The 22,788-nt window shown below is 45.5% G+C and overlaps 1 protein-coding gene across 1 annotated transcript; it reads right to left on the minus strand.

Annotated features, from left to right (window-relative positions):
- Nucleotides 1-1,636: 1,636 nt before the first annotated feature.
- On the minus strand, nt 1,637-21,340 carry unc119a (unc-119 homolog a (C. elegans)). The gene is made up of 5 exons (XM_061827037.1): nt 21,160-21,340; nt 8,033-8,146; nt 5,917-6,007; nt 3,272-3,444; nt 1,637-2,298 (listed from the first exon to the last, which is right to left on the minus strand). The coding sequence occupies exons 1-5, from the start codon at nt 21,281-21,283 to the stop codon at nt 2,186-2,188; spliced, it is 615 nt and encodes a 204-aa protein (XP_061683021.1). The 5' UTR covers nt 21,284-21,340; the 3' UTR covers nt 1,637-2,185.
- Between the last annotated feature and the right edge of the window lie 1,448 nt (nt 21,341-22,788).

Consider the following 22,788-nt stretch of genomic DNA (forward strand, 5'->3'; position numbering starts at 1 on the left):
CCAGCTCTCACTGGAGCGATTCGCAGCCGAGTGTGAAGCAGCCGGGATGAGAATCAGCACCTCCAAATCAGAGACTATGGTCCTCAGTCGGAAAAGGGTGGCGTGACCTCTGCGGATCGGGGATGAGATCCTGCCCCAAGTGGAGGAGTTCAAGTATCTTGGGGTCTTGTTTACGAGTGTGGGAAGAATGAAGTGGGAGATCGACAGACGGGTCGGTGCAGCGTCTGCAGTGATGCGGACTCTTTGTATCGGTCCGTTGTGGTAAAGAGGGAGCTACATCGAAAGGCGAAGCTCTCAATTTACCAGTCAATCTACGTTCCTGCCCTCACCTATGGGCATGAGCTGTGGGTCATGACCAAAAGAACAAGATCCCAGATACAATGAGTTTCCTCCGCAGGGTGTCCGGGCTCTCCCGTAGAGACAGGGTGAGAAGCTCGGACATCCGGGAGGAATTCAGTGTCCAGACGCTGCTCCTCCGCATTGAGAGGAGCCAGATGAGGTCGCTGAGGTGTTCCGGGGATGTCCCACCGGAAAGAGACCCCGGGGACGACCCAGGACACGCTGTTGAGACGATGTCTCTCGGCTGGCTTGGGAACGCCTCGGGATCCCTCCGGAAGAGCTGGAAGAATTGGCTGGGGAAAGGGGAAGTCTGGGCATCCCTGCTGAAGTTGCTTCCCCTGCGACCTGATCCGGAAAAGCGGTAGATAATGGATGGATGGATGGAAACTTTGTATTTGTTTCAAATGTGACCGATTCACCAGCATTTGAAGCACCGCTCAGACAGTCATTGGACGGTGGCACCTCAGTCATGATAGCAACACCTCTGACTAGCTTGTATTTGCCTTCTTAGTCACCCAAAAATGACATTCATCTATCATTGATATTTTTGAAACTAAAAATTGTTGGTTTTTTTTTTAAAGGCCCAGATGTAGGACAATATAAAGCTGACTTTGCTGTCATTCTCATTGAAATACACGACAAAGAACCAAGAATGACGACGAGTTGTGTGTTGAGGTAATGCTGCAGTTGGGACAGAAGATGGCAGCAGAGATAGTGTCAGGTCCTTCCACCTAAACTACATGTATTTTATTTTTTTATTTTTTTTGGGGGGGGGGCAACAAAGTTATCTTCTCCCTCAAAATATCTACGAGTATCAAACATGTATAATTCACGTTTCACGTACAGTACACTACAAATTAATGGCTAGATAAGCGATCACTAGTCAAGGAAATTTGCTCATCTATATAAACTAGCCCTTTATTTGTAAAATGATGTTTGCCAGAAAACAGGTTCTTGGGGTATCTCAAACTTTGTTCAAGGGAAAACGCAGTGTAATTTTACCACAAATCGAACTAGAATTAATGTGGTGGGCCGAATCTGGCCTTGAGTTCGAAACTGGAGTGATAATGTGTCAACAAAGGCAAAGTGCATTAATTCAAACTAAAAAGTAGCATTATTTAAAAAAAAAAAAAAAAAATTCAATTGTGCCGCTAAAAGACGTACCAGACAAAATGGAAAAGGACACGAATTTCGGAAAAAGTCCCATATTTATTGCATTGATGTAATTTCACTTTTCAAAATTGGACATAAAATACAACACTTATCATATTTAAAATGTATACACAGTGTTCTGGACTACAGCGTATGTACTGGATATCAAAATTTCTACGCATCCTGTCTAACACTTCATCATGGCTACTCCTTTGAAAAATACTCTCGAGATAGTCGTGCTATGAACCTGAAAACAAAAATGACACACACGCACACATTCATACACACACACACACACAACCATTTGACAAATATCACATTTTTGTCTGCCATTCCGAGCTGAGCCGCGTCGGGACTTTGTCGCCATCAGAAATAGAATCCATCGTTAGTACAAACCACATAAATATCAGACCCCGTTAAAAGACAAAAAGTGTTACAGTATGCGATGTCTATCGATTTTTACTGGCTATCAAAACACACACGACGGAAACTGATATGTACTGTATGCGCGATGTACGTGCTTGGCGCGCGGACATTACCGTGACGCTCACCGGTGTACATTGCTACACGATGAGCTAACGGATATGAGACGTCCATGGGTTCTTCTATTTCGGGTCCTGAAGTGGAGACGGTTGAGTGGACAATGTCTAGAGAAGGGGGCTGGGCGGTGGGCGAGGGTGGGCGGTGGGTGGTCCTACGGCCCTCCGCTGTAGGAATAGTCTGCCTTGTTGTGCATCACCAGCTTGTTGTCCACAAAGTAGAAGCTGTCAGATTGTGTCTCGTAAGGATGCAGGATCATCTCACGCACTGAGAGGCAGAGAGAACCCGACAGATTTACGGTTTAGCTTTGGGATCTGTGTGACGTTCTGAACCAAAAGCAGTTTGAGCGTTTCTTTGATGACTGCCTAAGATCCATTGCAAGAGTATTGCCGTAATTCCCGGCCTGCAAGCCGCGACTTTTTTCACACGCTTTCAACCCTGCGGCTAATTTGTGCATTTTTTTTCCAACGGCTTCGAGGGGGCACTCGAGCGGGAAAGGTAAGAATGAGACCGCTGGAAAGTATGTGCCGAGGAAGTGACTTTTACCGGCCTTGTTAGCGCTGTGCTAGCGTGTTGCTGCCGTGTTACTTGCGTGTCTCAGTAATATCTACAGGTAAGTTTTATTTTAATCGGCCCTGTTAGTGTTAGCGCAGCGCTAGCGTTAGCAGATAGAAGTGGCTGAAATGAGGGTGTCCTAGCTCTCCCTGACACAGAGCGGTGACAAACGTAGATGTTGTACTAATGCATTGATTCTCGATCAGGGTGCTGTGGCATACTAATTTGCTGTGCGAGATCATCAGCGGTGCGGTGGGTGATTATCCAGTTTTTCTTTATTTCCCCGCAGATAATTACAGTGACTGGAAGAACAAAGAAATTGTCTTCCGCGAGATGGCCGAAGTTACGTTGAAACCCGGCTGCCATTTATATAGCTGAATTAGTCACGGCTTCCTGGGTTCAATTTGTTTAATTGAGGCCCACAGTTCACACCGAGTAATTACATTCGTGAGCGAAATAAGACGAGATCATCATTTGTTTATTCATACTTTTTTTGTGACATCTTTTGGGGTGATGTGCCATGACAGTTTTCTAATGAGAAATGGGTACCTCGGCCTAATAAAGGTTAGGAAATACTGCTCTAGCCGGCTAAATTGTCTTATAATTGAGGAAAAAGAGCATACATACTACTACCAGTACATAGACCTGAAACCGGATTTGGATTTCCGTATGCGACTGTGCTTACTGATGTCTTCTGACAAGGCGGGGAACTCGTAGATGTGCTCGCATGTGTTCTTGCTGCTGGGCATGCAGAAGCCAAACTCAAAGTCGAAGCTCTTGAGCAGCTGGTCGCGGAAGTAGTGTCTCTCGATCATGCGGAAGTTGTTGATGGGCGTGTCGCCCACTGTGAACTCCACCCTGCACGCACAAGAGAACCGCCCGTATCTAATTGTTAGCTGAACTGCAGTGTGGAAAACACGTACGATATCACGTAGCTCAAGTTTACACCAGCCAACACACCCCTCCACAAGCGTGGGATTCTATACCATTCTTATTTTAATTTTGAGGACAATCGGTCGGGGAAAAAAAAAGATCAATTCTTCAGAAGAGAGAATAGTTTTGTACCATGTGACCTCATCCGGGCGCTGCTTACAATCGCCGCCATGTTGGATGGGTTCACTCTGCCGCTTTTGCATACAGACCGGAGTTACACAAATGTTCGTACGACTGTTAAAAGTGACGCATGACGGCTAAAAAGACTTTGGAAAGTTATCGCTGGCTCGTTCGATGTTGTTTCAAGAAACCGGTACAACAAGAAGTGTGCTTTGATCGACAATATCGATGGAGAAACACAAATGGAGCAAGAATTTCGAACTGCGGTAACCTATCCAGACATCGTCAACTATCTCCTCTTCTCGACGAGCGCTTACACCGCGGACCAGCTAAAGAATGTAAAGAATGACAAAGATCTGGAGGCCTACAAGCAATTCATCAATGGCTGGGTTCGTGGTGCGGCGGCATCCATTTGTAAGCAACCTGTGTCTCTGCACTGCTAAGGTTGGTGTAGCGCACAATTTAAATATCTACCGTGTGGTTACAGCGTTGTGTTAAATGATGTTGATTATACCAACAAAAGAGGTGTAGATTATTATTATTATTTTTGCAAACTTATTATAGAGCACACTTCTCCTTCACAGAAATTAGTTATTGCTTAGTCGGTGTGAAATTCTAAAACGTATCCAATACCTACCAAGAACAAAATGCTCCGTGCGAACTCTGACACAAGGGAATGGCTTGGCTGCTAGATCGGCTCTGCTGATACGAGACAGCCACAGTTGTCGCCGTTTGCTGGATAACTGCTCAGTTTTTTCACACTGGTTCTTGATCACAGCTGGCAGTCGAAGGAAAGACGCTTTCCAACGCCCACTTTCGTTTGAGCAACCGATAACATAGCAGCGCGCCCCCATTCATCCGCCTTTCTGAACTGATCCCTGCTTAGTTATGGTCCGTTTACGTGAATTCACCCATCCAAAATGGCGACCGTTTTCTGAACCTGGACGTTGTGTGACGTCAGACGAGAACAGTCCACTGTTGTACAAATCATGCGCGCACGTTTCTGTGCTGACCTTTACGTATTTTACGTCAGGCACCTTGTCGGCAGCTGCGGGGCCCTCGGAAAGACGTGGCGAGTTCGTTTGTGGCAAATATTGTTTTCATTGACACAGTAACTATTGTATGTTGCTCAATAAGTTGCAGAATTTGTGGTCCGTCAATATCGCTTTAGCGTGGGAATGTTGCCGATTAACATGAAATATAAAAGTTAAAATAGTCAAAACAATACAATACAATGATTAGCGCCATCGCTATTGTGTCATCTGTCAGATGAAAATGACTCATTTTAAACATCCACCAATTTTCTTAGCCGCTTATCCTCACAAGGTTCACAGGAGTGCTGGTGCCTATGCCAGCTGTCATCGGCAGGAATCGGGGTACACCCTGAACTGGTTGCCAGCCAATCACAGGGCACATAGAGACAAACAGCCGCACTCACAATCACACCTAGGGAATATTTATAGTCTTCTATTAATGTTGCATGTTTTTGGGATGTGTGAGAAAACCGGAGGGCCCAGAGAAAACCCACGCAGGCACGGAGAGAAGATGCAAACTCCACACAGGCAGGTCCGGGAATGGACCCGGGAACTCAGAACTCTGAGGCCAACGCTTTACCAGGTGAGCCACCGATTGCACAACATTATGTCTGAAAAAAATTAAATATATTTTGTCACAAGGTCTTCTTTTAGGAAAGTCCCAGACCTAATATCTTCGAGGTGTTTTGTAACCGGATTAATAAAGTGTCTGTCGCATGGCAATTTCCGCTTAAAAGGGATGCGCGCCCAATATTTTACCGTTCAGCGGGGTCGTCGGTTTACGACAGAGTTCCACTCCAACGGGGACGACGGAAATCTTAACGCGTAGTCGGTCACTCGCCTACTATAAGACTGTAGTAAAATCAAAATTACATTAAATGTGGATGAAAAACATGTCAGACGTGAACATAAAACCTTTTGGGAGTCTCAACCAATCAGTTGAGAATCCCTGAATTTTATGTTAGGTCAATAGTATACAATAAACAGAAATGAAAATAATAATAATCAAGTGTAGTCTCACGTTAACACTGAACGGCGGTGCTGGAATATCGGCAACGTGTTCTCACTCGTCAGCCACCCACAACCTCCTACTACATCCTGTTTGACGGTTCTGCGAGAGCAGCCGGACCGAGCACACAAGTGCACCCTTCAGGTTTTGACATTTTACTCTCTCTCGCACTCTCATCCAGCCTTTTAGTCGTCATACTCGCTTGCCTCTCGCAAAACCACTTGGGGAACTTACGTGGCTCCGACCTGCCGCAACTGGAGGAAGGCGGGGGTAAACTGGTAGCGCACGAAGCGCCCGGCGTTGGGGTCGCACTGCTTTCTGCCTCCTGCTATGAATAAATATGATTATTAGTCTGGAAGAAGACGCTCGATCACTTCACTAGTCGTAGTAGTAGTAGCATGCAAATTTTTACGAGTACACAATTTTGCCTCACAAGGAACATACCGTATGCTATAAAGCTCGTGCACCTACGTCACCGAAATCGTGTGACTTTTTTATGTCGCCATATTGACGGTCTAGCAAAGCATACATCAATGCCAAGTCGATTGGAGACGACACGAAAATACATCTTGGAGCACGACGCCCAGTCTTGTCCGATACCGTTCAACATTTAGAAGTTGATAATAAACGAAGTAAGTGGAAAAATGAGAGACACTTGGCATGGAGGACCCATACTTAATGCTGAAGTCGATGTTTTTGGCGATAAGAAAGTGGACTCCTTGTTTTGGACAACCGGATCTACACGCGTATCTGGTGAGTAAGTCGCCGTGATTTACACGGAAGAGTTTGAAAGCGTAGAAAATTCTGGACGCATACAAATACTACGTCGCTGGATCTGTTCTCAACAGGGAGATTGCTCGTGAACGCGGAAGTGTGTTCAGCTACATGTTAACATTTGCTGAAATCCATCAATCTTTTCAGCTAGTATTCACTACAAATACCAATATTTAAATAAACGAACCCTGGTTTTACATAGACTCGTATTCATTAACTATGATTGGAAAATAAAAAGAGGACAAGCGAGTCGGTTCCTCCGTAGCGTTTCCCGAGAAGTACTGTATTTATAATGCCAAAATGGCTCATTTGAGCACGTGTTGGAAAAAAAAAAAAAAGACGGCGTCGTCTCCAATGTACACAAAAGCGTGTTGCGGCCACACCTTAACCTACATAAACCTCTCTGTGGCTGTCATTTTATTATTATCTTTTTTTAAGTACGCATTGGCCTCATTTGAGAACAATGCATATTTAAAAAAATAATAACAATAAGTCTGTCGGGCAGAGGTTTACCGAAGTTCAATGTGTGGCCGCAACATGCTTCCGTGTACGTTGGAGACGACTCCCTGTCAGGGTTTTTTTAACGCATTGTTCTCAACTGAGCCAATTTGGCATTATAAATACTTTTTGGGAATTTGAGATTGAGAATAAAAATTCCTACCTGAAATGAAGTGATCGCTACACAGGCATGTGTGTCTTTTAGTTGGGCACCATGCATCCCGTTTAATTGCCAAAATCCATCAATCTTTTCACGTCTTTTCAGCTGGTATTCCATAGAATGACCTCTTTGAATATCTGTCTCGTCTGTTGTGACAACCAACAGCACAACAAGTCTCGGGCATTGTGAATATTCTGCTCCAGTTCGATGTCCCTTACCTTGTCGAGCGGCTCTTTTCGACCGCCAATATGGCGCCGTGAAAATGCTGACGTCACGTGCACGAGCTCTATAGGCTCACATTAATCGCAGCGAATTGGGATGGATCTAGATCGCAAATAGCTAAAATCTTCAGATAATTGACACCCATTATTAGAATTGCATCCAAATTATCGTATTTTTATTATTCAATCCTAAAAAAAATCTTTAATAATCAGGATAAACTGACAGTAAGTGTTTTCGGGGTCAGTCCCTCTTAAAAATAGGACAAAAACAAAACAAAACTGCTGCTGAATTATGTTTATTTGGTGTTTAGTAAAATTCAAATTATACTATAATACGTTGCCTGTATAGTTGTTTCTAAAGGTAGCAGCATGATTCTGGAACAGGTGGAGGAGAAAAGCCGTTTGCGTTTGACCTTCGAGTTTCCAGTGGTTGGGTCATCAATATGGCGCCCGTGGGCACCATAAATCCCAAAGGAGAACGTGAGTAGCCCACAGCCCATTTTGAAAATGACTGACCAATGATGTGACATTGTGATTTTATAGGATATAATCACTTGCATAATTCTATATAAATAAATTGCCACATGTTAATAACTGTTTTGTTTTTTTTTTTTTAGTTTAAAATACCGTAGTTTGATTGCCGCCGCACTATTGTTAGCATGACGGACCCATTTGACGTCAATGGTTTTGAGCTGACCTGGTGCTGGCGGTTTGGTGATCTCAAACAGGACCGTCCCTGTTTCCATGTCACGGATCTTGAACCTGGTGAAGTCGATCATGTGGACGTTTTCCTCCGGCGAACAAAGGTAGTCTGAAACAGGAAAAGAAAATCGGCTACATTGACGTCAACGATAATGCGTTCCACATTATTGATGTGGTTCGAACAGTTGTTGGAAAGTGGATAGAAATGTTTTTATATGTCCGATTGTTTTTTTCTATGCTTGTGTGGCACAGCCTTTGAGCATCCGTCTATCCAATTTCCGCTGCGTATTACATTTAGGGTCACGTGATTTTGGAGAATTGCCACAAATTCCTTTAAAATGAGCACATACAATGTAAAAAATGGTCCTAATTTTCAGTTGCACATATTTACAATGCGGAGGCCCCGTAGCTCATTGGTTTGGTATACCAGGGGTTGCAAGTTCGTATCCCACCGCGGCCACCACTCCCCGGGAGGGGTTGCGTCAGGAAGCGACATCCGGCGTAAAAACTTGACAAACAAACAAATATGAGCGTTCATCTGAAATGTCACGCAGCGGCGACCCCTAACGGGACAAGCCGAAAGAAACTTAGTTACATGTTTAATACTTGTTAAGGTGACGTAATTTCTCCCTCTGTTCCTTGGAAATACAGTACAACCTCGGTTCTCGATCCCAATCCGTTCCAGAATTTGTTCAAAAACCAAATCGATGTTTCCCGAGGGTGCGTTACATACAAAAACAACGCTCGTCGTGGATCAGCTGGACGGGCCGCACACGTTATGTTATTTCCGTTTTTTTTTTTCATGGTGCGTTCGAGTACCGATTTTCATTCGAAAACAGAAGCAAAAAAGAAATCACAAAATTTTCATTCTAAAACCTATTTTTTCAAGAACCGAGTATTCACTATAATCATAGATCACATAATATTCCGTGTGTTCATTTTAAAACTTTTTAACCGAGAACTTTTTGATTGCGGCGCAGACGTGCTAACCACGTGCTCCGCCGTCTTGCGCTACACGGACCTTAACCTCGCACCTTTACTTTGCACTTTTGGGACGGGTCCTCATGGGAAAAATGCTCCAGTGGGCCCCTTTTAACCCTTGGACCCCATTAGATGGTGTGCGCATGTGTGTGTGAAACGCTCTTTTCCCAACATGGGAGGAGGATTACATATAAGAGGCTTATTGTGTTTTACCATCACATGGACTAAGCAGTGGCGGTTTCCACACCTTTGCGAAGTCTATTTTACCCGTCCCGTGTTGTGTAACGGGCTGGGACTGGCCGGTCTCGTACAGCGTGCAATTACATTTGTCGCAGAAGGGGGAAAAAACTGAACCCAGGATAAAAACCTGAGGAGGCATGCACTTGTATACGTGCGCAAAGACACAGCATCTTAGTATCTGAAGGGGTTAGAGAGCAGATGGTCCAATCGGGATTTAGCCACCTGCTTCGAGATATATATAGACCTTTCAGTAAAGTAGAGCACACTATAGTTGACACCCGACCGTAAAGTGCAAACAGAGACGGTGTTTATATTCATTTGCTGCACCATGATGTTTGCAGATGATATTGTGATATGCAGTGAAAGCAGGGAGCAATTAGAAAGATGGAGGCTCGGACTGGAAAGGAGCGGAATGAAGATAAGAAGAAGTAAAACAGAATACATGGGTGTGAATGAGAGGGCCGGAGGGGGAAGAGTGAGGCTCTAGGGAGAAGGGATGGCGAGGGTGGATGACTTTAAATACTTGGGGTCAACGACACGGAGCAATGAGGAAGTGAAGAAACGGGTACAAGCCCGGTGGAACAGTTGGTGGAAGGTGTCTGGTGTTCTATGTGACAGAAAAATCTCCGCTAGGATGAAGGGCAAACTTTATAAAACAGTGGTGAGGGCGGCCATGACGGAGACGGAGGCGCTGAAGAAACAACAGGAAGCAGAACTGGAGGTGGCAGAAATGAAGATGTTGAGGTTCTCGCTCAGTGAGAACAGGTTGGATAGGGTTAGAAATGAGCTCGTTAGCGGGACAGCCAAAGTCGGATGTTTTGGAGACAAGGGTCGATCGAGAGAGCAGACTTCGATGGTTTGGACATGTCCAGAGGCGAGAGAGTGAGGAAATTGGTAGGAGGGTGGTAAGGATGGAGATACCAGGGAAGAGAGCGAGAGGAAGACCAAAGAAAAGGTTGATGGATGTGCTGAGGGAGGACATGAGTACAGTGGGTGTTAGAGAGGAAAATCCACGAAATAGGCTCGGATGGAATAAGATGACACGCTGTGGCGACCCCTAACGGGACAAGCCGAAAGTTTTTATTCATTTGATGGACTGGGTATGTTTGCATGCCCGGATGTTGCTGTTTGGCCCTAGAAAGTTGTTGCAGATGCATTTTGTCCATTGGTAAACAATCATCCATCCATTTTCTGTACCGCTTATCCACACTAACATTGCAGGCATTCTGGTGCCTATCCGAGCTGACTCCGGGCGAGAGGCGTGGCACACCCTGAACTGATCGCCGGTCAATCACATGGCGCATACAGTATCGACAAGCAACTGCACAATTTAGTCTTCAATGAATGTACTGCAGTCACTGTGATTTGACGGGCGCGTATGCGCCCGCGCACCATTGCACACGCAAACTTGCACAGTCGAGCACGAAAAATCACGCACGTAAAATTTGTTTCAAGTAGAAATACATAGATGTTGAAAGACGTCATTTATTTTGTGTAGTCTTGACCAATGTTCCCTCTAAGCTGTGCAACTGTGCAACTGCGCACTTCTCGCACAGTATCAGCGCATATGAAAACCGATCCAGCGAATTGAACCTCAGCCTGACGTCTTTTTTTTTTTTTCAACACGGAAGCACACGATCTATAATAACAAGCTGCTGCTCAGCCTACTTTTACTTCCTAGTTTACCTGACACCGCCCCCCTCCGCTCTTAAAGGGGTACACTCATGATTACAAACAGAACACACACCCGCAACTTTATCCACAGACATGACTGACTACATTCGTACATTTTTCAAACGTGAGTGACTGACGTACTGTAACAGCCATCTTTTTTTGGAATGTGTGAGGAAGCCAGAATATGAGGTGAAACCTGCGGAAGTACACGGAAAAAAAACTTGACAGTGAAAGACCGCAGCAGGGATTCAAACCCCGAGCCTCAAAACTGCCTCAGTTTTATGTACGTCGAAAATGAATGCAGTATTTTGTCTTGCATACGCGATTTAGTCAACAGCATTTTATTCCGTTCCTTTTGTTGATTTAATTTGTATTTCTTGCAATTTAAAGAATCAACTCAATTCTATTCAATGATACCAATGTGGATTTAAAAAAAAATAAAAAGACGTGCGGCTGATCAAATGCTGGGTTTTGTGAAGGAATGAAACAATTTATGATCATGTGACCTATCCTGTACAAATGAATTAGAAAAATGAAATCCTTTCATAATAATAAGAACAAAGAAAACGACATGCAATGACCTGTTTGCATAAACTGCACACCCTCAAACTGAACTCGTACTGTTGCAGCACCCTGGCATGTGTGGCATATCTTGATGTGGCAACTTGCGCACCCTCCTTCGCAAAAAATGCTCCAAATCCGTCAGATTGCGAGGCCGGCGCCTGCGCTCAACCCCTCCCCGGATCACGTTCGTGATCATCATGTTCCATCCGATTCATTTATTCACTTCTGGGTGGGCCAAAACTGTAAGTTGAAGCTCCTCTTTGTCGTCGGGTTTCTGGCAGAAGCCTTGCAAGTTTTGTGCTGATGCTGACTGGAACACGGAACTGTGAAAACTCTCCACTCTGACGAAGGCTTTGCAATAATTTATCGTCATTTCATTTCTTTCCATCCCCACAAAGGCAAATTTGACATTTTATAGCCACGAAATGTGATATATATGCATTGAGCTGAGCATGACCATAATTTCACAAATACTAAACTAAACCACCGGCACGCTGTAGCAGCTGGTAGACCGTTGGCCTCACAGTTCCGAGGACCCGAGTTCGATCCTGGCCCCGCCTGTGTGCTGTTTGCATGTTTTCCCCGTGCCTGCGTGGGTTTTCCCCGGGCACTCCGGTTTCCTCCCACATCCCCAAAAAACATGCAACATTAATCGGACACTCTAAATTGCCCCTAGGTGTGATTGTGGGTGCGGCTGTTTGCCTCTTTGTGACCTGCGGTTGGCTGGCGACCATTTCAGGTTGCACGCTGCCTCCTGCCCGGTTTACAGCTGGGATAGGCTCCAGCACTCCCCTCTCTACCCTTGTGAGGATAAGCGCCTAAGAAAAAAAAATTGATGGACTAAACTAAACCAAATGAACTGACCAAAGCATGATTTGAATGATTGTTAGAAAATCAAATCAAACATTCGTAAATGTATAGATTTGTGTAAATATCGATCCTTCATTTATACCGCCACGTTTCAATACAAGTTGTGTGCACTAATGGTAAGCCTCACATCCATCCATCCATCCATCCATCTGTTTTTCTTTGCCGCTTATCCTCACAAGGGTAATGGGAGTGCTGAAGCCTATCCCGTCTGTCAACGGGCAGGAGGCGGCGTACACCCTGAACTGGTTGCCAGCCAATTACAGGGCACATGGAGACAAACAGCCGCACTCACAATCACACCGTGGGGCAATTTAGAGTGTCCAATTAATGTTGCATATTTTTGGAATGTGGGAGGAAACCTAAGTGCCCAGGAGAAAAGCCACGCAGGCACGGGGAGAACATGCAAACTCCACACAGGCTGGGTCGGAATCGAGCCCGGGTCCTCAGAACTGTGAGGCCAACCAACGCTTTACCAGCTGTGCTGCCAGTAAACATCACATGATGCAGAAATTTCTCTCTAACAGCTGTAAAAAAAAAATGTTGGCCTCCAAAAAATGTCCAAGTGGGTTTAGAGTGGTCACGTTGGTACAACGCCCCCTATTGCCGGTAAGGGGAGGGGCACCGGGGAAGGGAAGTTGGATTGGAACTCTCACGCGAAGCACGTCAACAAGATGCACAAATCTGTTCATCTAAATGTCAGTTAGCCTCTGCGAGCTGTGATTCACCCAGGACGGTACAAGGCTATTTGCGTCTCGCAACATGTTTGTCGCCTACATTTTTTTTTTTTCCCCCCCACCGGGGGACATAATTCGCATAATAAGCTTTTAAACGCTGACTCATCCAAACGTGATTACACAATGTGTTCAAATCGTGTACGGGCCGCAGTGTCGACTCAATAGAGAAGTCCTTTGAATGTACTTCTTTTAAACATGTTGGATTTTTTTCGGGGGGGGGGTTTAAAAGAAAATATATAATCAACAGAAATGAAAATTGAACAAAAAAATGTTGTGAAAATCGTCCTCATCGTGCCGCTCTTGTTGTAACGCAAAGATGACTCACTGGACTGTGTCAGCGACAGGCAGCTACGCGCTAACTCGTACGTGCTCTGCCTGGGCGGGAATCTCGTTACCAACAAAACGACGCGAGGCTTGACGGGCTCCCCGCGCAGAGCGGCTTTACCCGTGACATCTTATTACGCCGCCCCGCAGACGTTTGGAACAACGATAGGACGCCAGCCCCTTTCCACGCTCGCGTTACGAGAACAAAACGAGATGTGTTCTGCGGGCTGCGGAAATGAACAGAATGTAGAACGTGACTCACAGCCGTAGTTTTATCCATCAAGCAATATATGCACAAACCCTTTGTAGATGTGTCGAGGTCAGTTCTGGCTAATTAGCTAGCAGGCTAACTGGAAAGGGGGCACTTTGGTTCGCTCGGTGTGGGGATTTATGGCACCGATGAGACCAAAACGGACCCCCTGGGATTCTGAGACCAAAAGTACTGTGAGGGATCCTGGTTAAAGTAAGCCATTTTAAACTCACATTCATTTGTAGGATTTTCCTTTTTCCAGAGTAGTACGAGGAGTAATGTTCTGATATTTATTAGTGTCAAAATGATTCACGAATGGAATTTTAAGGTGCAAGTCCAAGCACTTGTAAACCTCCATCAGATTACATCGTCTGCACAAGATGATGATGATCGTGACCTCGTAATTTCCGGCCTATAAGGCGCGACTTTTTTCACACGCTTTCAACCCTGCGGCTTGTGCGGTGATGCGGCTAATTCGTACTTTTTTTTTGAACGGCCGCAAGGGGGCTCTCGAGCGGAAAAGGTAACAGTGAGACCGGTGGAATATATGTGCCAAGGAATTGACTTTTACCGGTATGTTTTTTTTTTTTTTTTTTTTTTTTTCATTTTTAACCAGCTCTGTTAGTGCTGCGCTAGCATTAGCGGTGTGCTAGTGTGTTACTGTTGTGTTACTGCAGTGTCTGAGTGATTTTTACCGGTATGTTTTTATCTAACCTACCCTGTTAGCGGTGTGCTAGTGTGTTGCTGCTGTGTTACTGCCGTGTCTGAGTGATTTTTTTTACCGGTATGTTTTTTTGTAACCGGCCCTGTACAAGGTGAGGCTTATAATCAGGTGCGCCCTGGAGGCCGTAAATTCCGCTAATCAACCTGCGTGGTTCTACCTCGGCTCTTGCAGGTCACCCTATGTGCCTTCCTCTTTTTGGGAGTAAAAATAAGTATTCAGTGCATCCATTTCCATTCCTTTGCCAAAGTCCACCACATCTGTCGCTCCAAATTCCTTTCCTGGGTGGCAGACTTGGCCACTCACTTATTCATCACCCCCGTCTCCATCAATCCAGACTCTTTCTGCCTGGGACTACTTCCTCTCACTCCTTCCAGAATTTCTCTTTCTCTTCTCATTCACATCCCATCCCATCCCATTTGGGGGCATTACCGCTAATTATGTCAAACATAACATCCTCAATTTGAGGTTTCAACCTCATCACTCAATCTGACACTCTTTTCACCTCAAGGACATTCTGAATAAACTCTTCCTACTCCGTCGCTTTTCCCATCTACGCCGCGGTAAAATAAACTTTGAAACTTTCTTCCTTTTCACTTGCTCTGATGGAGAATCATCCAACTCACGATCATTTCCTACCAGAGTCCCGACATTTTCCACCAGCGCGCTGTGGGTTAACGGCACCGACGGCAGTCGTTAATCTGGGCCTCGACTGATCCGGTGTGGAATTCTTTCGATGAACGCTCATATTTTTTGGGCAAAGTTTTAAGACGAGTACCCTTCCTGACGCAGTCCTCCGCAATTTTACGGGTTAGCGACCGTCCTCCAGGTCAAGGTTGATTAGGTCCTACTTAATTCCTGTACGTGGCAGTAACAGACATTAAGTATTGGTTGAGGTCCGATTCTCAACTCTGGTCTTGGCTTTTTGGGTTTCTGGGTTTTCCCTGGATGTTGAATGTTAAATGATTATCTGAATGTGGCCTTTGTACATTTCAATCAAATCTGAGCACTTTGAAAGATTTTGGATGGATCACAATCGGTAAAATAATAATTCTGACCGACAGACAGACAGATATATAAGCGCAAATCCAAAAAAAAAAAAAAAAAAAAAAAAACCTCCACTTGATTTCCTTTACCAGAGTCACCTAGCAACTGTCGTGATAGCGGTGCCAGCTCGCTTAGCCTCTTCTTTGCACTCATCCACCTGACTGCTCTGCTCAGTCGGTGTGCCGCGGCAAATCAAAGGCAATTCCGGGCTCGGCGAAGGCGCTATGCAAATGAAGTGTTTCGCTTGAAGGAGTTGGGGAAGGTGCATACCTGAGGCCTTCCGCTGTTATCACCGCCCAGGAGAACAAGAAGCTCAGTTTTGTATTTTGAATATTAAAATGATAAATACAGTATTTGCTGAAAAAGCTCACTTATTTGCGACTTGCTTCCTATATGACACTAAAATGCTACCAAATGATCTCAAAGCCCTAATTAAAAAGGAAAGTCCCGTAATTCCTGGCCTATAAAGCGGACCTGGTTATAAGCCTTGGTACAGAGAAAGAGTTTAATGCTAGCGCGGCACTAGCATTAGCGGAGGGCTAGCATTAGTGCAGGGCTAGCGTTAGCGCGGCGCTAGTGTTAAACGCTTTCTGGGTACCAAGGCTTAAAGCCAGCGTGTGTTAGCGCTAGCGATGTGCTAATGCTAGCACCGCATCACAGCATAAACCGCAGGGTTGAGAGCGTGTGAAAAAAGTCACGTCTTGTAGGCCGGAATTTCCGCTAGTAATTTGTTTCGCGTATTTTGAAGTGACACACCTGCATTGAGAAACAAGGTTTGTATGTCGAGGAAGAGCAAAGTAAAGTATACATACATGGTCCTATTGTGGAATTTTACAAAATCAAATCATATGTCAATAATTTACTTTTTGGAGTGACTTTGGAAGGTGACTTTAAATGTTATCAAATAGTTCTTAGGCTCATAGTTTGTGGCATAGTTGCACTTTAAACTTGGTTGCTATCCTCAAATTTCCTTTGACACACATATTGAGAAGTAGAATTTCTGGTGTTGAACAAATATTGAATACATTGGGGGGAAAACTACCTTGAACTCATCCTGTACCATTAAGAGAGTAGATGCCAAATACACATGGAACTGGAAGTCCTTTCCAAAAACTGATGAAAAGACAATCAGAGAACCGGACAACATTAAAATATCTTCAGGGATTTCAAGCCTTTCAAGACTAGATCTGATTTTGGAACAATTATCAATTACAATGAGTCACTTGATTTCTCCATACAAATGGGACCCGGATGCAGAACCGCTAAAGAGCAAAGCGAGATGCCACGTATAGCTCTTTAATCCCAGAGATTACCATGGAATTACAGACCTTCAGACAAGGGTTGAGTTCGCACAAACACATGTTCCTGTCCATCGGACTCGCCCGTCAACCTCTTCTGAACGCAGCTGTGCGCGTTCATAACAAATAATATATCAACAGGGGACAGTCCAAAGGGACATTAGCATTCTCTGTTGACATGATACACCCGTGAATAATTCTTCCGTGTCATGTCTGACACGAACAGAACCAGAAAGCACCTTGGCTCACTGTTGGGTTCACGGGGAGGTGACAGAGGATAGTCTTTCTTTTTATTGCCGGAAGGCTAAATTACCGTTATGCAATAAACGGTTTATATGCGGTCACGGATACTTCTTGGGTAAGAAAACTGAAATCTGTACAAGAAAACGTACGGCCTTTTTCGTTGCTATCCAGCAGAAACTGTTCTGTCCGTTTCGACGTTCTGAGGTTGGGGGATCACATCAAGAGATGATATCGAGGAGCGAGAGGAACAATCAATATTCTTCATTTGGAAAATTGGGGTTCAATACCTCCAGAGTTTTTGTTTTAATAAACCGAAGTGTAAAGGGGATGTGGCGCTCTGGTCTTTGCCAACGCCAAACACTCGTGTCCAAGAAGTGGTCTCTGCTCGACCAGAATGGATCCTTTTGTACCATGGGTCCTATAACTTGGCTTCAAAATTCTTTTAAATCATCCTTTTTTAAAAAAAAAAAAAAAAAAAAAAAAACCCGTCATGTTCTGCTGCTTAGTGATCCTATACCGTGGATCAGTACGCCTTTTCATCCCCGACTAGTTCTGCTGTGCAACGGTCGCATTTGATGAAATATTCCCTCTGTAGTTTGTTCCTAATGTGATGCATATTCATTGGAAATACAGACGGACAGGAAGAGATTTTTCGAGTGGGCAGAGAGCAAAGACGAAACGTGAACAGCGAAGGCGGTGGTACATCTTGTGAGGAAGGAACGTCGCGGGTGGCAAAAAAGGACTGGACGGCACAGTAGAGGACAGCGGTACTGAGACAGGGCAGTGTGGCAGCACTGACAAAACAGTGTCAGTCAGTCCTCTAAAGTATTTTAGTGCAAATGAGAGGAAAGTCCAGGACGACAGAGGAAAGACGGGGGCTGCGTACAGGAATAACTCGAACCCTGCTTCCACTGTACAAAATCAGTCGCGGCTCACAGAATCTTGCAACCTTGTAATTGATGAGAGACGGCAATCATGCCTCCTACCCCCGCGTACGCTGATTAGCTCTCAATACACACGAATGTGCAGGGAGGGGGGGATCGCTGATCTAATGAATGAGGTCCGTGGTCATGGCAGGTAATGGCAACGGAAAAGCCCAAAAGGAATTCAAGGACCAAGTCATCTGGAAAACGACAAAAGCGTCTGAAGCCCTAACCGCGGCTTGGTCGCAAGTTAAAAACACAGACTGAGATGTTACCATGATGATGTTCCATTCCCCCCTTTGTCAGTGGTGGTTTTTTTTTCTGCCGGAGGTGTGCTTGGCTGCCTGTGTTGTGTCTCGGTAATCGCATTTAGGCGCCGTGATTGGCCGCCCCCGGGCAGCCCCTGAAGACAATCTTGCTTCCGCCGGCTGAGGCAATCACTGCTTTGCTGACATCAGGCACCACTTTTCTCTCTCTCTCGAAGCAGAAAATGAAGCACTGAAAGGTGCTCGGAACTGTTACCGCTGTTTAAAAAAAAAAAAAAAAAATCTCTTCTTAAAGGGAAATCCTTCAATGTGTGGCCTCCGCAATTATTGGCACTGATATTCTCTCTGAGGGCAGTTATTAGAATTAGAAATTAGAAAAATGGAGACATGCACTGGAAAGGAGAGGAATGAAGATTAGCCGAAGTAAAACAGAATATATGTGTGTGAATGAGAGGGGTGGAGGGGGAAGGGTGAGACTACAGGGAGAAGAGATGGCGAGGGTGGATGACTTCAAATACTTGGGGTCAACGACACGGAGCAATGAGGAAGTGGAGAAATGGGTACAAGGCAGGTGGAACAGTTGGCGGAAGGTGTCTGGTGTTCTATGTGACAGAAGAGTCTCAGCTAGGATGAAGGGTAAAGTTTATAAAACAGTGGTGAGGCCGGCCGTGATGTACGGATTAGAGACGGTGGCACTGAAGAAACGACAGGAAGCAGAACTGGAGGTGGCCCAAATGAAGATGTTGAGGTTCTCGCTCGGAGTGAGCAGGTTGGATAGGATTAGAAATGAGCTCATTAGAGGGACCGCCAATGTTGGATTTGGCATGAACCAACGGTGCACGGGTGGACCCAAATGCAGGAATCCAAGACGAGGACATGATGTTCAGTGGGTTTTATTATAAACTAAAGTTGTGCATGACAACACAGTCCAAGAAGGCAGTTGTGGTTAGAGAGGAAGATGCATGGGATCGGCTTAGATGGAAAAAGATAACACGCTGCGGCGACCCCTAATGGGACAAGCCGAAAGGAAAAGAAGAATTCTCTCACGGGGCAAAATAAGCACGTCTTCCACAGGACACACAATGCCTACGTAGCGGAGCGTGGCATCTGTAAAGCTGAGGGAGTTGGTGGAGTTTAAAAACAAAGTGTTTGTTCGCAGGGCATTCCAAAGCACAAGTTGCTAAACATCGCAACAGGAACCACAAGAAACAAAATAACGGTCACGCGTCCACTGACATCACCTCTGGAGAAGGCGACGAAAAAAAGTCGAGAAGAATAAACGCCTGAAAATACAGTTAATATTTGCATACACTACATTTTGCTTGTGGGATCATTAATTACCCGATGTGTGTCATGTTAGTGCATAACGCGGTATTTCCGCCCTCCTAACATAATCCCGATTACGTGTTGTCAGTGGTGAGGACAGATTAGCGCACCATCATGGCTGATTTAAGTATTATCTCACGGATGCAGCCCTTAATTTATCATATTAGCGTCTGAACACTGCAGCAAATTCATTTTTGTCATGCCACATTTTACCTAAGAGGGCCGTTATGAGTGTGAAACCATGAAAAAAATCTTTGACCGCCTCGTCATATTTTCATATGAAATTTATGAACTGGTTTTGGAATCAGAAATCAAGAGTAATGGGATTTTCAACTATTGTTGTTTCATAACACACACACAAAAAAAACTTGTAATATCGCAATGTTATCATTTATATGATGTGACAATTTGAAATTTTGATACGGATTTTAACTTAAATCATGGAAGTTGATGCAGATGATTTGCCTCCGAGGGCCACATAAAATCACGCGACTGGCCGGATCTGGCCCCCGCGCATCGAGTTTGACCAACTGATTCGTTTGTGCCCAATGCTGTAAAATGTTTATCAGGTTATCGTAGTCATGGTCATTCATAGAATATGATAATAACTTTCACTTTTTGTTTGTGGGATAAAACAAATTGAGGTGGAACTCTCGGGTCTGAGGTTCAGGGTTCGAATCCAGGTAGCGCCTTTCCTGTCCGAAGTACGCATGTTGTCTCAGTCCTCGCACAGATTTGATCCCGGCAGTCAAACTTGATTCCACATCCCAAAAAATATGCTTTTTAAATTAATTAAAGACTAAAATGTTCTTGGAGGTCATTAATTGGACACTCTAAATTGCACCTAGGTGTGATTGTGAGTGTGATTGGATGTTCGTTTCGATGTGGCCTGGGATTGGCTGGCGACTAGTTCAGGGTGTACCCCGCCTCCTGCCCAGTGACAGCTGGGATAGGGTTCAGCACTCCGCGTGACCCTCGTGAGGATAAGCGGCAAAGAAAAAGGATGGATGGATGTTCTTGGGGCGTGAATGTGAGTGTGAATGGTTGTGTTTTCGATTGGCTGCCGAGTGATTGGCTCGAGTGAGGATGGATGCAAAATGTATTGTGTACGTATTATAAATAATATTTTGAAAAAAAAAGTTCATTCGCTTTTTTTCCCCCACAACTTCTTCTAATACACTCATCCATAAATATTGTGTAAGAAGTAAACGTCACTTCAAGTATCTCACATGCTCAAGACTCATTTTGACTACGGTATTACGTTTGATTAATCAATTTTGGAAAACTTTTAGCCTGCAGATGAGGCTCCCAATGACGTCATTCAGTCTTTTTTTTTTTTTTTTTTTTAACTTCAACTAACCTGTTACATCCCATCCACTGTAGTTGAACTTGGAAACCAAAGTCACGCTGTCATCACAAATTGCATTCACACACATCGCTTTCCCCTATCGCGGTCTCCTTGTCGGGCGCACGGAGAAATTTCCGAGTCGCTGTCCATGGTGCACAACCTTCCTTAAAGAATGCAAAATGTCGCGTTGCAGTTTACGCAACAGCGCCAAGTGACACCCGGGGCCGGCGGGAGCAGACGGGCAGGAATCTTCGCGCGCGCGCCCGGTGTCGCCGATTACACGCGCGGCTTCCGAACGGACTCGTTTACTCACTCTTGGTGATCTTTTGCAAACCGAGCACATCCTCGGGGGTGATGACGCTGTGTCTGCGCAGTTCTTCCTCGGTGGTGACGGGGATGCCCATGTCTGACGAGTTGCAGCCTTGCTGCACTTTCATGTCCGGCGAGGAGCACTTGTGCGTGGAGCAGGCTGGCGGCGACTGGCGTTATTTATTATGATGATTATTATTATGTCCCCTTGACAAGGAGGTGGAAGGAGCTGTCGGGAGCCGTCGTTCACGACGTCTTGGCGGTGGCCGCGGGGAGGCGATTTGCTTGCGTGGAAAAGCCGCCTAATACGCCGCGCAGGGAGCAGGCTCAGTGCCCGGGTCCAAAATAGCCCATTCTCCGTGCCTCGCGCCTCCCCTCCTTCTCCTCTCGACCCGGTAAAAGATCAAAATCGGCCCTTAGCGCCCTCCCTCCTTGGCTGGCTCCGGGCTGATCGGCTCGCACACGAGCTAATCCAAATCCTGCGGCTTTAAAAGAGCGCTGCATGTGCGCGCCTGGCAGTCTGCGCCCGTCTGCTCAACGCTGTGTTGCACCATTTTAGACGTGCTCGCCGCCATCTCTCTCTCTCTCTCTCTCTCTCTCCCTCCCTCCCTCCTCCCTCCATCCATCCCTCTCTCTCTCTCTCTCTTTCTCCCCCCTCCCTCTCTCCCTCTACCACTACATTATGTACACCTGCATGAGGGGGAACAGGGGGCTTCGCACCACCATACAATTAAAATATCTATTGTCATTGCACAGTGAGTTCAATTTATTATAATTGTAATCCATCCATTATCTTTGCCGCTTATCCTCATGAGGGTCGCAAGGAGTGCTGGAGCCTATCCCAGCTGTCAACGGGCAGGAGGCGGGGTACACCCTGAACTGCTCGCAGGGCACATAAGAGACAAACAGCCGCACTCACAATCCCACCTAGGGGCAATTTAGAGTGACCAATTATCGTTGCATGTTTTTGGGATGTGGGAGGAAACCGGAGTGCCCGGAGAAAACCCACACAGGTACGGGGAGAACATGCAAACTCCACACAGGTGGGTCCGGGATTGAACCCGGGACCTCAGAACTGTGACGCCAACGCGTTACCCGCTGAGCCCACCGTGCTGCCCACTGTAATCCTCAGCGAGAAATTCTATCCGTCTGTACTGTGTATTGATACGTGTGTGTGTGTGTGTTGTACACCATGGAACTAGATTGCATGCATGTAAGGCGAGATGCGAGAGTGAAAGTGTATGCGGACAGAGCAGGTCCTCTTGAGACGACCAGTTTGGGACAGTGATTGGCTCAAAGGCATCTCGACAGCAGCGAGGAAGATGACCATCTCGCAACCAAAATTGTGTTTAATTGTTCGCAGTGGGACAACCTTAATCTTCCCGTTCCAAATCTATGACATATGCTGGTTTGTGGTTCCGATTAGTTTGCGCAGCGGTGTGATGTGTCAGCAGCGTGCTTGCTATATCATTATTAAGTATATGGCTAGACTCAGGACAGAAGTAAGTATCTCCGAGCAACAGTATGGTTTCTAGACAGAGTACCACAGATGCATTATTTGTCTTGAGGATGCTCGTGGAAAAGTACAGAGAAGGTCAGAAGGAGCTACATTGTGTCTGTGGATCGAGAGAAA

Source organism: Syngnathoides biaculeatus, chromosome 8, assembly GCF_019802595.1.
Source record: "Syngnathoides biaculeatus isolate LvHL_M chromosome 8, ASM1980259v1, whole genome shotgun sequence".
NCBI lineage: Eukaryota > Metazoa > Chordata > Actinopteri > Syngnathiformes > Syngnathidae > Syngnathoides > Syngnathoides biaculeatus.

Bases quoted from the DNA above. Each gene is read 5' to 3' on its own strand.
- unc119a (XM_061827037.1), bottom strand. From the start codon at position 21,283: ATGAAAGTGCAGCAAGGCTGCAACTCGTCAGACATGGGCATCCCCGTC. The intron at 8,147-21,159 runs GTGAGTAAACGA...TTCCTGTTTCAG, and splicing joins TTTGCAAAAGATCACCAAGA to ACTACCTTTGTTCGCCGGAG. The intron at 6,008-8,032 runs GTCAGCTCAAAA...TATTCATAGCAG, and splicing joins CACCAAACCGCCAGCACCAG to GAGGCAGAAAGCAGTGCGAC.